The following is a 16433-nucleotide window of genomic DNA, read 5'->3' on the forward strand; positions in this document are numbered from 1 at the left end:
AAGGATTTAGAGAAGAGGTGTGCTTATGAGCAAAGGATTGGAAAACATTGCAGCAGAGTAGGATTAAGTTGTACAACCTGTGTATTTTCTTTAAACTGAGAAAGGGTTAAGTGGGAAGCAGAGTTTATGTGAACAACAAAACTGTGGCAATAAGAGAATTTCTACTCAGAGACAGTAAAATAAAATCCAACACCAGAAAGCTAAAACTAGGCTAAAGTTCAATCTTAGCAGCTTTATAAAATGCTTCTTTTTAAAAAGCAGATTGTTTTAATGTTTGCAGTAGCCAAGGGTTCATTTACCCCCAATAAGCGATATATTCTCAGTCTCTGGGAGTCTCCAGATCATTCTTGTATTCTCTCTCCTCTTTCTTTATTTCTTTCCCTCCCCCCACCCCTGTAAAAAAGAAAGAAAGGGATAAAAAAAAAAGGTTATGCTCTCTGAAACATGATTTAATATTAGGTCATTCTCTTGTTTGTGTTATAAAGGAAAGTCAGAGTTGATGGTCACGGTGATTCTTTCAGAGTTTGACATCTCTTTACTTTGAATCAATTGTCTCAATTGTCCTCCTTGCCAAATATTTTTTTGTTGACACCAATTTTGAACTCCTTAGAAAACGAATTGTTATGTGTCTTTTAGGATAATTTCGTTCTACTAGACATTAACATATGAAATATTGTTCTAATATGTAACATTTGTTTCTCGAGTGGATCTCTCTCTAAAGTCTAGACAGAATGTCACAAGCAATCAGCAGAATTCTTATCAGTTTCTATAAATATGGAAGACTGTATCAGCTAGCAAATTACTGCTGTCAGGGTGACATTACATTGACCAGGGCTAATACTGTTACTGAAAAACAAAAAGTCCTTGTAGAGCTCCAAGAGTAGCTGTTTCTAACTTATTCATATTCCATGTGTGCAGGACAAAATCAAAACTTGATGATCTTTCCATGTGTAAATGGATAGCTCAAATTTTCTTGGCTTTATCCTTTTAAATTGGTTTTCTAACATTAAAAAAAGACAGACTGTTTAATTTGAAACCCTTGTATTTGAAGTGCTTTAAATGATCTATATGGAACAGCTTTACAGTGCAGGCAGGAAGAGGCTGAAAAAGACTAGCTGCAGCTTTCTTATGCTTAGACTATTCTGGCCAAAAAATATAAGTTAGAACCCTCCAAAGAGGTGTACTCTCCCCATGCAGAGCAGAGCTGGATTCAGCAGCCACTGTCTCCTTCTGTCAGCAGTCCCTGCTGTGCTTTCTCATGGGCTGTGTGAGAGGACATCTCAGCCACGCAATTGCACGGAAATCCTCAGACTTTAGTGCCACCCACACTGGGATTTGGGGAGAAAATTTGACTGGGGTTACTGGAAGTGAGACTTCTGAGTGCAATAAAGTGCAGGGAAGGTAATTTCAAAAAATATTATTATTAAAAGTGTCACGAGATTTTGTGGTATTAAATATTATAGTTGGTTGTAATTGAATGCGTTAAATTGCTGCTGCTGAGCAATGCCTCTGGCAGGGAGCAGAACAGGATCCTACACCTACTAAAGAAATTGAGGATATAACATTCATGGCCAATACTGTCTCACTATTTTCTGCAGTCTGGGTTTTGACCTGTAGTATTTTAGGTGAGAGAAAAATGTGGTGGTCTTGATGTTAATGATTTAATGATAATTGGGTGGGAAATGTATATAATTGGACAACAATTTGAAACTTCATTCATATTATGAAGAAGAAGGAAGGCAAGATCATATATGAAACCATATCTCTTGTCAAAATATATTTTTGAGATGGGGTTAATTTACATATAGACAAGTTTTCCTAGCTCTGTTTTCACTTCCCTTTCATTGAATTAAAAATGCATGTCACAAAAATAATTAGAGAGGAAATATAAATACTGCAAATGGTGGTAGGTGATCTCTACCAGCAAAACAGTGTACTTGAACACTGAATTTAGTAACTAGTGAATTTTTCATAGGGAAATGTCTCTGTATTTGTCTATGTGATTAGTTTTGGAGAGTCCTGGTACGCTTCACAGTGTAACACTGTAATGCGTGATGAAGAGAAAAGGAAACGTGTATTAAATGAAATGTGAACGCTGCTAAAAATTTGCTAGGTTCATAAATTATGGGGAGTTTAAGCTTTTTTTATTTCGTATTCATAACAAGATCCTAAAATTGAATTCCTTGTTCTATATAAGAGTAAAGATTTTTTTTTGGTTTCAATTAATTTTTCATCAAAAGTTATCAGAAATATTGTCAAGAAGGAGACCTGGAAAGTGGTGCTACCCAAGAAAGTTATTTGATTGTGAGGAATTAGTTTCAAAGGTTAAGACTGGTTATTTCTCTGGGCTTTAACCTTTATTTACATGTTTTTTCAAATCTAAACAAAATCAAGCACCCCACACATCCAGGTACAGGTAAAACCTGAACAGATTTTTCCATTAATCCAGTAGGGATTCTGTGGTTCATATTTGTAAAATATGTACTTCAGAATTAAAATTTCTTGGAAACAATATATTTGCTTATAACTTACTGCTTTCACAGTTGCATGTCCAGGCAAAGAGAGGTGCTACTTTAAATACTGTTTTTAAATTTATGCCTGAATTATTTGTATGTGTGAACATCAGGGCTATCAATTGAGTTTTTCCTTAGATTAAAATGAAAAGTATCATCTATAGAGCAGGCCAAACAAGGCAATCAAATAATCTGGCTTAGTCAGGACAATATGTCATTTTTATGGCTTCCTATAAAACCAGTGTCAGTCATGCAGGACATTAGTATGTCAAAGTATTTAAACTGATAGCACAATAAAATATTTTTTTAGCTGATGGAAATAAAAAGTGGAATAAAACAAGAGAAAATTATTTTTTAAAATGTACCTTGGCCTATTCTTAATTTCCTCTAGCTGACCAACAGGAATTTTTCTGTCAAAGCACTTTGACCTAGTTTTGTATTACTTCTCTTTCTACCCTTCATTCTGATTCTGTGTTAAATTCTGCATCAGCACTGCCAGAAAAAAAGCATGTATTTCTACAGTGTTTCATGGAGATTCCATGCTTTTATAGGATATGCTTTTGAAAGACTGAGGAATTTCTATGGACTTGAGAATTATAAAAGTTCTTATATTACTAGCAAATGTATTTCAATAATAGTGGTGTATGGGTTTTGAGCTAATTGAGCTAATGCCCAAACCATTATAGATATAGACACTCATAATACAATTATTATTTCAAAAGCACTGAGGTATTTTGAAGTGTTACAATATTTAGATCCATTTATCAAGTGTGCACTGTGCCAGTCTTATTTCCATTTCTTCATTAGTAACTATTCTTAGTACCTTCTAAAATTTATATTGCAAGTGAAAATATTTTGTGTGTTTCAAGACTTTTAAGGAAGAAAGCATTTGATTCAATATTGCATACAAATATTTCAGAAATGTGCTTCTCTGCCTCCAGGTTGTAGAGAAAGGGGTCTTTGGGAGTGTCCTTTGAAGAAGGTGTGCATCAAACACACTATGATCTGTGATGGTTTCCCAGACTGCCCTGACATGATGGATGAAAAGAATTGCTGTAAGGACTCATGCAGTTTGTTACTCCCTTAAAAGGCTGATCACATTTTTGGGATGTTGAGGTGCAAAATCAGTCAAAGTAAAAAGACTTTATGCTTTCTATAGCAGAAAGACTTAGTCATTCCCTCAGTTCCCCTTTCAGTTTGTCTGTGGCACCAATTTCCCTCTTTCCTCATCTTCTGTCCTTTGTTGTTCACATCCTGAGATCCTTGCTGTCTGTTTGGTCACTCTTGTCCTCTTTTTCTTTTTTTTCATTTCTCTTTCTCCCTCCTTGTTCTTGTGCCTTTGTAGAGTTGTTCTTTTTTTCCTTGTAGATTTTTGACTTCTTTTCCCAGGTTTCTTTAACTTCATTCCATACAGGCATTGCTCATATCTGCCTACTGCTCATTTTTTTCCTTGATTTCTACTTACCTGTTTTTTGGTAAATGTCTTACGTTTTATTGTAAACAATGCCTTATTTAGTTTCTTTCCTGATTGACATTTCTTAGGTTCTGTCTCCCTGCTTGGCTCCACAGGTTCCTTCTGCAATCCAATCTGTGATAGCATCAAGATACAGAGCTTAGGAGGATGCACGAGTGGCATGGGCACACAGTCCATGTGCACAGTGCAAGTCTGTTCAGAGTGCTGGCAGGGAGCAGCCTGCACCCTGCTCCCCTCTGGGGGCTGCCCTCAGTTCTCTTTCCTCTGTTTCCATCCGAGAATGGGATGGGAAGTGGTGGAATATCTGCACACAGCAGCTGCTTTGCAGGCTCCCACCCTGCATGCTAAGCTAGGAGTGAGTGCCCTGGGAGGTTAGCTCCACTTTCTGAATTCTCTTCTTTTGAGAAAACTGGTGTGTGGGCATGCTGCCAACACAAGGAAGCAGAAAGACATACTGGGAGTAGGTCTGCGCAGCAAAGGAGGGATCATTGGTTGGCAAAGTTGGCTGAAAACTGAAATTTTTCATTCTCTGAGGAAACCTGGTATTTTGTCATTTTTGCTGGGATGTTTGGATATAGTTTTGTGATTTAAAAGAAGTTGCTCCTGAGTCTCTGGAGGAGACATTTTGTGTCCTAAGTGAAGCCTATGGATATGTTTGCCAAAATGAAGAGCAGCCTGTGTGTATTGCTAGATCAAACTTTGTTTCTCTTTGGGAAGCTGAAGCTCACAAAACATTTCTTAATCTGCTTTCATTACAAAGATTATACCACTTAATTTCCAAGCTCTGTGCTGTAATCTAAAGAGTGGATGTGGTATTAAAGTGATTTACTTGTGATCACACATTAGGATTATGACAGAGAAAAGATTACCAAAGGGCTAAGGTTAATCTAGTTCATAATTACCGGAGTATATTTCCTCTCTGCTTTTGATTTGGGGCTTGAATAGTGTAAAATGGAAGCAAAGTTTTCCCAGCAGAGGGGTTCCAGTTATTGAATTATGCTCTCTCTGGAAGGTGGAGTTAAAGTGCTTTTTCTGGTTTTGCGTGCTTTATTCCAGAGGTAGAAAGACCAGGGGTAGGCAGCAATGCCTGCTCTATCTGTATGGTTTTCCCCGTGGAGTGCACTTTTTGTACTGGTGTTGCAAATAAGTGCTTGGATTGTATAAATTGGCAGTATAAATGCTGTACATCAGCCAAACATGGGCACAACTGAATGCAGCTCCCTTCCATGCATTTTCTCCCCCTCTGCCCTCCCCCAGGTCTCAGAATTCCCTAATGATGGGGTTTATAGAAGCTGGAAATATGTTAGTGAGGAAGTTACTGTGCTTCTACATGCCTGCCTTTTGGAAGGGAGGTTGTTGGAGGAAAAGTCATTTGCAAATGGAAGCTATTGTAGTTCCCGTACTGAACAGAGTCTGGAAATCCATATGTAAGGATACCAGCTGTGAACTGGAACATGTCTATCAGTACAGCAGTTCTCTACCTCTAAAGTGGAGATAAAAATAAATACAAAATTTTCAAAAGCAAAGGAGAATTCAAAAATTAATATATAATTGCTGTGGATGAGAGGAAATAGATACTCATTGTGGTAAAATATTTTTTTCAAAAACCATGAAGAACTAAACAAATTTGGATCAGTCAGCTAAAAAGCACAGAACAGTATTTTCTCTTACAGCTTCTGAGGTGCTAAAACAGGTTTCATATTACAAGATCACAAATGATACTAAGTAATCCCAGATCTTGCATTTATAGACGCTCTTCCTTCCCTCTGAATTGCAATGCCCTCTGTCACTGCATGGCAGCAACCACTTTCTGCATCAGTGGTATCCATGCTGAATTTTCTTGCAAATCTGCTTCACTTCATTTTCCATAGGTCTGATCTGTGTCTTCCTTGACTCTCCTCAATTTTCCATGTCAATGTGAATTTCACTTCAATCATGTCTTTCTCAGGAGGAAGCATGTTTTTGTCTTTGCAGCATTTTGTGACGAGAGTGAACTTGAATGTGCCAACCATGAGTGTGTGCCCCGTGAACTCTGGTGTGATGGGCAGGCAGACTGCACTGACAGCTCAGATGAATGGGACTGTGGTAAGTTTCTTCTCAAAGTGGTGTTTGGGTGATGGTAGCAATCACTGGTGATTTAATTCAGAGTACAGTGGTGGAGAGGGGCTCCCTCTGTTAGCCAAGAGAAGACTGGGGTGAGGTTGGGAAAGCATGCAAGGAAGCAGGCAGAAGAGAAAGCAAAAGCTCAGTGTGAAGTGTCACAGTGCAAAGATACAAGAAAAGTGATAGAGCAAGAAAACGTGTAGATGATGTGTGTAATCTGGAAAGTATTGTGGATAGAGGAGAGATTAAGAAGACATTGAGGTTTGGAAGGACCTTATGAGAATCTTTTTTGCTTGTGATAAAAGCAGTTCCTGATTTTTTTTATACAGATTAAGAGAGAAGAAATGGTGATGGTCCTTCTATCTAGATTATCTAACTAGATTAAGGCTATAAAAATTAAGGTTATCAGCAACCCATGTGAATCTGTGCTGGTGAATTAGAAGTATTTGGGTTTATTTTTACACTCTCGATGCCTTTGCTGTTCAGTGTCTCATGCTGTTCACTCCTAACAAGGTTCAGATAACCACACTTGCCTTGGTTTTAAGTTGCATAGCTATTCAGCATGTAAAGCTAGGAAAAGTGCCAGCAACTTGGCAGAATCTTGAATGTAGTTGCATGTTATCAGTTTTCCATCTATAAAATTATTTGAAATAGTACTGAAGTTTTCTTCCTTTTTTTCTTTCCAGTTACACTGTCTAAAACCAGGAATTCCTTGATGCTCCTGACTGTTCACAGGTCAGCTGCTGATAACCATGTTTGTGCTGATGACTGGCAAGAAAACTTAAGCCAACTGGCCTGCAATCAGATGGGTTTAGGGTAAGGTCAGTAGTTTGTAGCTTTGATGATTTCTTAGGACAGTTGGAGTGCTGGTGTTAGATGTGAACTATCATTGTTCACTGCAATGTTAGACCTAGTGTGGAAATGGTTCACAGAGAAAAGAGGTAACGAAATTTTGTGAACTGTGGCAGAATTTCACTAAAATCTAGGCATTTTCACCTTTACAACTTTATGAACATTGCATGATTGTTATTAAGAGTGTTTTGAAGAGATAATGGTGTTTTGCCAAGGCTCAGTACATGCACTAACAGTTACTGCTGAGGCTCAGAATGTAATACTCTGTTTCTTCCTAAAGAATTAAAGCAGACTTAGGAAATACAAGAAAAATCATCTTCATTTATTTGCTTTCTGCAATAAATACTGTAGGTTAGACAAGTGGATGTATTTAACTTGGGCATCTCTGGACAACAAATTGTTAAAGAGAGGGTTTCTGTGTGGAACTCAGAAAAAGAAATAGCTTTTAAGTGTCTTACTGCATGCACACTAAATTGTGGAGTAGTCAATGCAAAATACAACTGTTGGATAAAAAACAAGTTCAGCTGCTCTGATATTCACAGCTGTCTCTTACTGGGAAGAGGCAAATCTGATGGTATGTAAGGCTGTCTTTTGCCAGTGTGAATTAAGAGGTGTCTTTTCTGTTAGCTGTTCTCCACTACACAAACTGACATTCTTTGTACCTTTCTCAAAGGAGGATAAAGACCCTGGATTAGTTAAGTACACTTCATGTACTCTGTATTGTCTTGCACTGCAGGGATACTTGGCATCTATTCTGACAGATGCTCCGAATTGAAGACCACCTGAAACTGGACTGCCTGCCATTATAACACACAATTTTATACTCCTCTGTCTAGTTTAGTGTATCTAAATAATATTTGCATTATCTTTTTGCTTTAGCTTTATATAGCATCCTAATAAAGCTTTGTAGAGCGATAGAATATACTGAGTTGGAAGGGACCCATCAGTGTCATTGAGTCCAACTCCTGGCCCTACACAGGACACTCCAACAAACACACCCTCTGCCTGAGAGCACTGTGCAAATCCTTCTTGAAGTCAGACAGGCATGGTGCTGTGACACTTCCCTGAAGAGCCTGTTCCAGTGCCCAGCCATCTCCGGAGGAAAAACCTTTCCCTGTTACCTAACCCAAACTTCTCCCTGATGTTTCATACCATCCCCTTGAGTCCTGTCACTGGTCACCAGATTGAAGAGATCAGTGTCTGCCCCTCTGCTTACCCTGCAGAGGTAACCAACTACCGCAGACACTCCTCATACAGCTTCCCTTCCTGTCCCTTCACCATCCTCCTGGCCATCTTTTGGATGCTCTCTAGCAGTTTAATGTCTCAGATTGTGGCACCCAGAACTTCCCACAGTATTCAAGGTGAGGCCACCCCAGTGCAGAGCAGAGCAGAGCAGGACAATCCTCTCCCTTGCCTGGCTGGTGATGCTGTCCCTGATGCTCCCCAGGACAGGGCTGGCCCTCCTGGCTGTGTGGGCACTGCTGACTCATGTTCACCTTGCCATTGGTCCTAACATAAAATTTGCTTCTCTTTTCCATGATGCTTGCTGCTGGGAAAATGAAAATGTATTGAACTATCACAACACCTCTAGTTCCCTCCATTTTTCAAGGGTGTGTCTAGGCTGAAATCAGCGTGGGTGGAAACCTACACCTTCCTGCTTCGTCACTGATGCTTGCTAACAGGTGTCATCAATCCTGCACTTTTAAGAAACATAAGAGACAAAAATGATTCTTAAATCTCAAAACTCAATTTTCTAACAAGGTGATATATTCTAAAAATTAATTTTTCTAAAAGATATTCTTGGTAGGGACAGGAAATTGTGTCAAGGCAGTAGGAAATTCTGGAGTCAATTCAGTTCTGAAGTCTACAACTTCAGTTTGACTCCACTAATTTCTAATTCTTTCTTGCAGTACTTCAGAAAACCAGATCAGTGTTTGTCTTTCCTTTCTTAATGCCCCATTTTGTCAGTAACCTGAGGCCTGATTTTCTTAGCTATTTTTCTAGTTTTTGTGGAGTGGCACTGCCAAAAATACAGTAAATTAGCTTTGAAAAGCCATAAGGAAAACAAAAATTATGATGCGTTACTAGAACTGATTTCCAAAATCAGTTCTTATATACTCCAGTTCTTAAATACTCTTTATTTCCAAAAGGAGTAATATGAGCAATGCAGCTGTTTAATTATTTTGTTAACATTGCATAAGGATTCAGTGAAAATGTCACAGAAGCTAATGTTTTCTATATGGTAAAATGGAAGACTCTATAATTGAAGTTTCATGCCACTGTTAATCTGATCTGAAGCTATGAACTTCATCTCTTAGTATTTACATCCTGTATAAATTATTTAATTGACTTACAACAAGAATGGCTGAATGTGAGGTTGACAATATTGGTGTTTTTAACAAGCTCTTTATGCTCACCATTGAGGGTGCAGGTAAATTAGACTGTATATTGCACAGAAGTCAAGTAATGATAAAACATCTCCTTTTGCATTAAAAAAAAATTAATAAATAAATAGGAAATGTTTTATGCAGTGCTTTTCTGCAAGTATTCCCAATGGGAACAGCTTCATTTTACTCCTTCAGAAAATTAAAGCTGTGAATGTACAAATTCTGTCCACATTAGAGCACACTGCAGAACCACCCAGTTTTGTGGCTGTTAATTACTTACTTAATAATTATTTACAGCAACTCTTGATTTTGCTTTAATAGCGCTTTTGTTTATTTTTACAGAAAAATAATGCATATTATGAGTGAGATATCAAATTAAAGACTTATTAATGCCTTAGATCAGGAATTACAATGAATGATAGCTTTTAGAATTTTTATTTTCTGTAAAGCTCTGCAAACTATTTTTAATAACTGTCTAGTGCTTTGCCAAATAAAAACTCCCAATTACTATATAAGGTGGTAATGTTTAAAATATAAAGGCAGTGTCTTTCTAACAGCTTTTGGATATTTTAGTTATTTAAAAATAACATATTTTAATATTTTAGGCCAAATTAATCTGAAAAAAACAAATGAAGATAATGAAGTGATAGTGGTTAAAGTTAGGTTAATTTAATGGATAGTGGTAACGCATTTTACAGAATAGCAGTGTGTCTGTTGGGAACATACAAACCTTCAGTCTGAAGCAACATGAAAAGTTCATTCTATTCTGCCCATTTCACAAAATGCAAGCAATTTTGCTGGCTGTTTGCCAGTTATAATTCCACAGACAATGTGGTTTTCCAGTTTTTCATAGCACCACTCATGGAATGTGTTGTGTGATGCATGATGCAACATCCCACAAAGCCACAAGTTCTAAGCATTGTCTGAAAGGCTTTGGACTATTGATGGCTGGTGCTCAAGCTATGTATGCAACATGTACTCTTAGCAGTTCTTACGTTTTTCTCTAATACAAAAGATGTTAAATTTGTTTGTGTGTAATGCCAAGAGCTTACTGGGAATGCTCAAGTCTTAGGTTTCAAAGTTCACAACCAGATGGGACTATCATGCCACCTAATCTGACTGCCTCTTTATGTCAGGACATATAAGTTTATTCAGAAACTTCTGACTGAGGCCCAGATTTCATTACAGTGAATTTAAATGCAGTCTCTGGCAATGGGTTTTTCTGTTAACACAGGTAGAGAACAGAACAGCATTGTCTCACATCTGTCCTGTTGTGTTCTAGAGGCTGTGCTGCTGAGGATGGGTGTACTGCATAGGTTCAGAATGCTGGGAGAATGTTGGAACAATGTATTTTGTCATGATGTTCAGTTGAAAAAAAACCACTTTCCATGTACTTGGAAGTCCACATTATTTGTTGATGAAATGGCAATCATAAAAGCATGATCTGCTCAGCTCTGAAATTTGATAAAGGCAGTAGTGGAGTTGTTCTATCATTCTGTGAAAATATAGTGGAATAATTTGTCTTTCTTGGCTGCACTAGGATGATAGAGCAAATACAACAAACTTCAAGAGTTTGTGCTCAGCAGAGTACGGGGAGATTTTACTTCACCGGCATGCTCTGGTCTAGTATCAGTGTAAAATTGCAGCTGTCTACCAAATTACTTGTTTTTAAAAATCTCCTGTTATCTCTTCCTGTGCCTGCTGCTCCTTTTCTTGGAGGCAGTGTCACTGGTGGTCCACTGAAACCAGCAGCTCCTTTTCCTTCTTTCCTCTGCTGTGGCATCTGCTGTGCATGTATTTATGAAAGGGGTGGGCAAGTTTGTTGTTGCTGCCTGGCTTTCTGTCTTTTCTGGTAATTTTCACTCAATGTCTTTGGCATAAAGATCTTGAATATTTGACAACTTAGCAGTCAAGCTGCTGGGCAAACAAACTCTTGTTTTCACATAATCTAATTTGTTTTTTTAATTACTCTATAATGATTTCTGCAAGAGGAATAATGGAAGCGCAGCTAATGTTTTATTTGCTCAAAGAACGTAACAAAAACAAACCCCAGAATCCTGTAATACCCATGTAATAAATTTGAACTTCTGAATGAAACTTAATTTTCTCCAAGAATAGACATGACATTTAGTGAAACAAATTCCGTGCCAAAGAGGAAGTATTTGTACTCATTCATTCAATCTAGATTTCTAGATCCATTCAACAGAATGTAACATGCTCTTAACCTGCCTTGAATTTGTTAATGTTTTCCATGGCCACAGTGTTCTGTTAATCCTGTAGATGATGTAGAAAGATAGGAAATTTTTACATTTACAATTTTTACATTTACATTTACATTTTTACATTAAATTTCATTTAATTTTTTAAGAATGGCAACTAATAACTCATTACAGAATTTTACTGAAAATAGAGCTGTGGTAGATGTGGAAGGCTGTTCTAGTAAATTGGAGCAATAATAGACCAGTGTTAAAATATGTAGACTTTATTCAGTGTATTGAAGTTGTGCTAGACTGTGGAGAGCCTGGTTCAAGCATGGCTTAAAGAAAGAGGCCATGAAGGTATACAGCTGATGGGAAAGTAAAAGGCAGCTGTAAAGCAGCAGTTCCCAGGCTTGATTTTGTAAATAACTAGGTTCTCAGGCACCTTTTCTATAAACAGCAGGATTCTCAGACAGTCTTCTCATAACAGTCCTTGGCTGCTCTGGGAACAGATATGAAGGTTTTGAGAACTTTTCATATCACAGTGAGAACACTAATTTTGGTTTCAATAAACAACCACGGGTATTGTAAACAAAAGGAGGGGTTAGAGTTTTCTCTGTAACCTATCGTGAGCTCGGATTTTGCAATATGCATGAAGTTAATTAACACTATTATAAAAAGTGACTGATTTGATCAATAAATCGTAGTCGATGCTGATCAACAACAAGATGGGTCGTCTCCCTTCGCTTTCAACACTAGACTAATATCTGATAGATTATGTCTCATCTTTCATGTACATATGTAGTTTAAAATATAACTATTTGGATAAGGCTGTTTTTGAAGAAATTCCAACCTTATGATTCCTGACAAATCGTGACAGTTTCTTCAAACAGTCATTAAACGTATGGTCAGTGCCTTCATATAACACTTTCCAGTTCCATGATTGGGTATTTTCTTTCTTTTAAAAGTAAAATGATTCTTACTCATAATTTTATTATCTCAAACAGCCTTGGAGCTGTCTGAATGTTCTTCTGGGTAGTTGGCCATAGGTGGCCATACCTGACCTGCAGAGGTCCCTTCCAAGCCCAGCCGTTCTGTGATTGGTTAAAAGAAAAATACAGGAATGCTACCAAACCAGGAAATGTTCTTATTCTAATGATTGGTCACAAATCCTTTTTCAAACTGTTTTATGCTGTAACTTGTACATTTTAAACCTACGGCCCCCTTTTTTCTTTCATTTTTTATACAGGAGCTTCCAGATTCAGATTTACTCCTTTTAACACTAAACAGATATTAATCTCTCTGCATTGAAAATTTATTCTGAAATCTGCAAGCTGAAGTGGTTTTGGGGGTTTTTTTGACTTATATATTGAAACTAAAATAGTGTAGATTTAGACTAGACATAAGGAATAAATGTTTTACAGTGAGGATGGTGAAACACTGGAACAGGTTACCCAGAGGAATGGTAGACACCTCATTCCTGGAAATATTCAAGGTCAGCTTGGATGGGACTCTGAGCAGCCTATTCTATAATTTAGTGAGGTGACTAAAGACTTTGAGAAGGGCAAGGACTGCAAGAAACACAGCATCTTTTATCAGGCAAGCTTTCAGGCAAACAGGTCTTCCTTCAGGTTGGCTCTTCCTGCTGTGTAATTCAGGAAAGTCTTATTTGACCTCCACACCCTCTCCTCGACTCCTACCAAGCATCCTAATGAAGGATGCCCTCTGCATATAGACCCTGTATCATTAAACACACAGGTGTCCTTTCAAAGGTGATCTTAGCTCGTGAAATTATGTCAGTGTAAGCTTCAGATGTAAAAAGTAAGCTCAAAAATGTAAAAATGCCTATGACAATGTTGCTCTCAAGTTCTGTTAGAGATGAGAGAAGAAGAAATTCTAATAAAAGAATAAATATGTTATATAACTTGAAAAAAAGCAAGCATAAATTACACTATGGGAAGATTTCTTAGTGAATAATCATTCTGTAAAGGATGATGTTGAAGAAAGAAACAAGTGAATTTTGTTCAAATTCGGTGAATACTTTCATTATGGGGGAAAAAAGGTTGAAAAATCAAATAGTTTGTTTCAAATTTTTGAAATTAAACAACTAGAATTTTGTTTTAAGTCAACATTTTTCTCTGAAATTCATCCCATTTTTAAAATTAAAAGCTAATTGACTTTAAATGAAGGACTTAACATTAAATTTGAAGTTGAATTAATACTTCCAGCTAAGAAAATTAGGATTGTATTTGAAGCTTTAACTTCAGATGCTTCCAACTGAAGCATCTTTTTTCAGGTTTAGCTACAGAATGATACTTTATGAAACCTGTAATTTACAGAGTCAGAGAACAGAGTGCTGCAAAGTCAGGCCTCTGTTATCAACACTGTTTTCAGCACAAATCTGAAACACAACCTCATCCTAGCTGTGAAGAAAATTAACTCTATCCCGGCCAAAACCAGCATGCAGAGATAAAGCAAGCAAGTAATTTTTTTGCACTATGAGTTAACTCATTTTTTGTAGACTTGACTAGTTTATCAGCTAGGAGATAAGACAGAGGGATTTTGAAACCTGAAAATATCACAGTGATTATCAACTTTCTACCAAAAAATTTCAAGAATAATTTAATCATACTTTTTTTTCTTTTTCTATCAATGCAGTGAATACTTTTAATTTCTATTTTCTATGTTTCAGTATGTTTTCACTTTAAAAATTCAGATATCTTTGATTTTATTACTCTTACAATCAAGGTTTTGATATTTTACTCCATATTCTGTGGCACAGCTTGGCTTTAGAGAATTCTGGTCAAGACTAAGAAGATTTAAACCAATATGTACAGACAGGAAACAGATGCTGTTCCAGCTCTGAAAGAGGCCTAATTTGCTTTAGATGAGTGCCCATATGTGAGTGATCCATTGCCTTCTGGCCTAACTCAAGGCTTCCTTTCTCAAACCTGCTCTCACATGAGGCCTACAAGAATGGAATTACAGAAGGGAAACTGACATGTGTCACTGTTACCTGAAAGCAAGAAGTAATCCAGTTTATGGATTATACTTTATCCTAAACTTGCAGTTTAATGAATTTGAACAACTTCTTCCAAATGGAAAAGGGAGAATAAGGTATTGAAAACATTGCTGAACAGAAGTATCCCAGATATGTTACAAACAGAATGATGAGCTTCATAACCTAAAATTAGTCCCTGCCTTCTAGTTTGTGTTCTGTTTTTTCGTTATAATTTAGTATGCAAGTCAAAATGGTTATTTTTTACTGTAAACTTTGACTGTTGTGCACAGTGATCAGCAGGTAGCAGACTAGAATGCTCTGAGAACTTTTTATTAAATATTTCCATTTTACAGTTGATCTAATGAAACATTACTTTTCCCCACTGATAGCACATTTTTAATGTAGAACACAGACCAGGTTCTCTTTTTCTCTCTTAATTCTAAAAATTTCTCTCTTAAACACACATAAGAGAATCGTTAGCTTGAAATTAAATTCTTTAAAGGAATATTCTAATTTTTAAGTTAAAATTGAAAAATTAGTAAAATTTAAATTGGAAATTCCTACTTGAGTAATGTGCTACTGCAAATTGAAATGTTTTGCCTGATTTTACAAGTAACTGATTTTATAGGTTGTTAAATATTTTGAATTGACTTAGATTAAAGGAAACTTTTAGATCAAAGGAATTAGCTGCGTTAGAATTTTATGTGCCCTGTGATGGTCATTAGATTTAGCAGACATCTTTCTGTGAAGGAGCAAGACTGACCTGATGATCTCGGAGCTTTTTCCAACCTAATTATTTCTGTGATTCAGTGGTTCAGTGACTGTTCTGTAATATTGAATATGCTCTGGTGTGTGAAAGTCTGATCTAGTAATTGTTGGCCTTCTTTAAGATTCAGCTCTTCATCACAGGCTCTGGTCACTACAGTATGTTTGTATTGTGCAAAAGAATCATAAAATCCTCACTGTAACAGGCATCTGGAGAGCATCTAATCCTTTTCTTTGGCGAGTTTTGTTAACAGTTGGTTAGCTGAGAAAGGCCATGGTGACATAATGCCGCTGGTTAAGCTTGAAAGGGAAGTCAGCAGTCAGTGACCAATGACAGGCAAGGACATGATGCCCTTGCCGCAACATGAGGATAGGGAAGAGAGATTCTTGCTGAAAATACGCAGAAAGTATCAAAAGAATAACCACAAAGATGCAGAAGTAGGCGTAGTTGCTGATATGTAACTAACCAATCCTGAGCTCAGCTTTTGCAATATGTATGAAGCTTATTATGAACTGTATTTAACCCGCTGTATCGATCAATAAATCGGACCTGCGATGAACCAACTGGTGTCCGGGTCTCCTTCCATCGACACTTCTCCCACTTGAAGCACTGATCCCTATTGCCAGATGGGATCAGTTCAACCACTGCTCTGTTTAGCCAAGTCTTGAAAACTTTGATGGATGGGGCTCTCTGTTCCAGGGCTGCTTCACCTTCCTAATGAAAAGGATTTCCTTTTTGTGTGCCCTGTGTCTCCAAAGCTGTAGGTCAAGGCTGTTTCCCCATGTTATGCCATGCAGCACTATTGAGAAAAATTTGTTTCTGTCACGTTTTAACTCCTCTTTGAGTAGTTGCAGGTTGCTGCTGAATTGCCCTTCAGCTTCCTCTTCACAAGAATAACCAAGTTCAGTACCCTCAACCCCTCCTTAAGAGTCAGTGCCAGAGGCCCCTCTAAAATCTGAAAGCCATTTGTGTGATTCTTTCCAGTTTCTAAATATCATCTTAAACTGATGTACCTCAAACTGCACACTGTCTTCCAGTATGTATGGTTTCAGTCTACAAACACTGTGCAATTATGGCATATTCAAACCAAAAGGGAAAACAGAAAACTGAGAGAAGTAAAGGAGCCTTCTGAAAGCATT

At 37.3% G+C, this 16433-nt stretch overlaps 1 protein-coding gene across 2 annotated transcripts in view; it reads left to right on the top strand.

Moving 5' to 3' along the window:
- Nucleotides 1–16433, top strand: part of CORIN (corin, serine peptidase) — a 119859-nt gene that overhangs the window by 86100 nt on the left and 17326 nt on the right. For both annotated transcript variants that reach the window (XM_058803488.1, XM_058803489.1), the window contains exons 14-16: nt 3455–3568; nt 5962–6072; nt 6777–6906. In XM_058803488.1, the coding sequence (XP_058659471.1) occupies nt 3455–3568; nt 5962–6072; nt 6777–6906 (355 nt within the window). The remainder of the gene's footprint in view (nt 1–3454; nt 3569–5961; nt 6073–6776; nt 6907–16433) is intronic.

The sequence above is a fragment of the Ammospiza caudacuta genome, chromosome 4 (genome assembly GCF_027887145.1).
Source record: "Ammospiza caudacuta isolate bAmmCau1 chromosome 4, bAmmCau1.pri, whole genome shotgun sequence".
NCBI lineage: Eukaryota > Metazoa > Chordata > Aves > Passeriformes > Passerellidae > Ammospiza > Ammospiza caudacuta.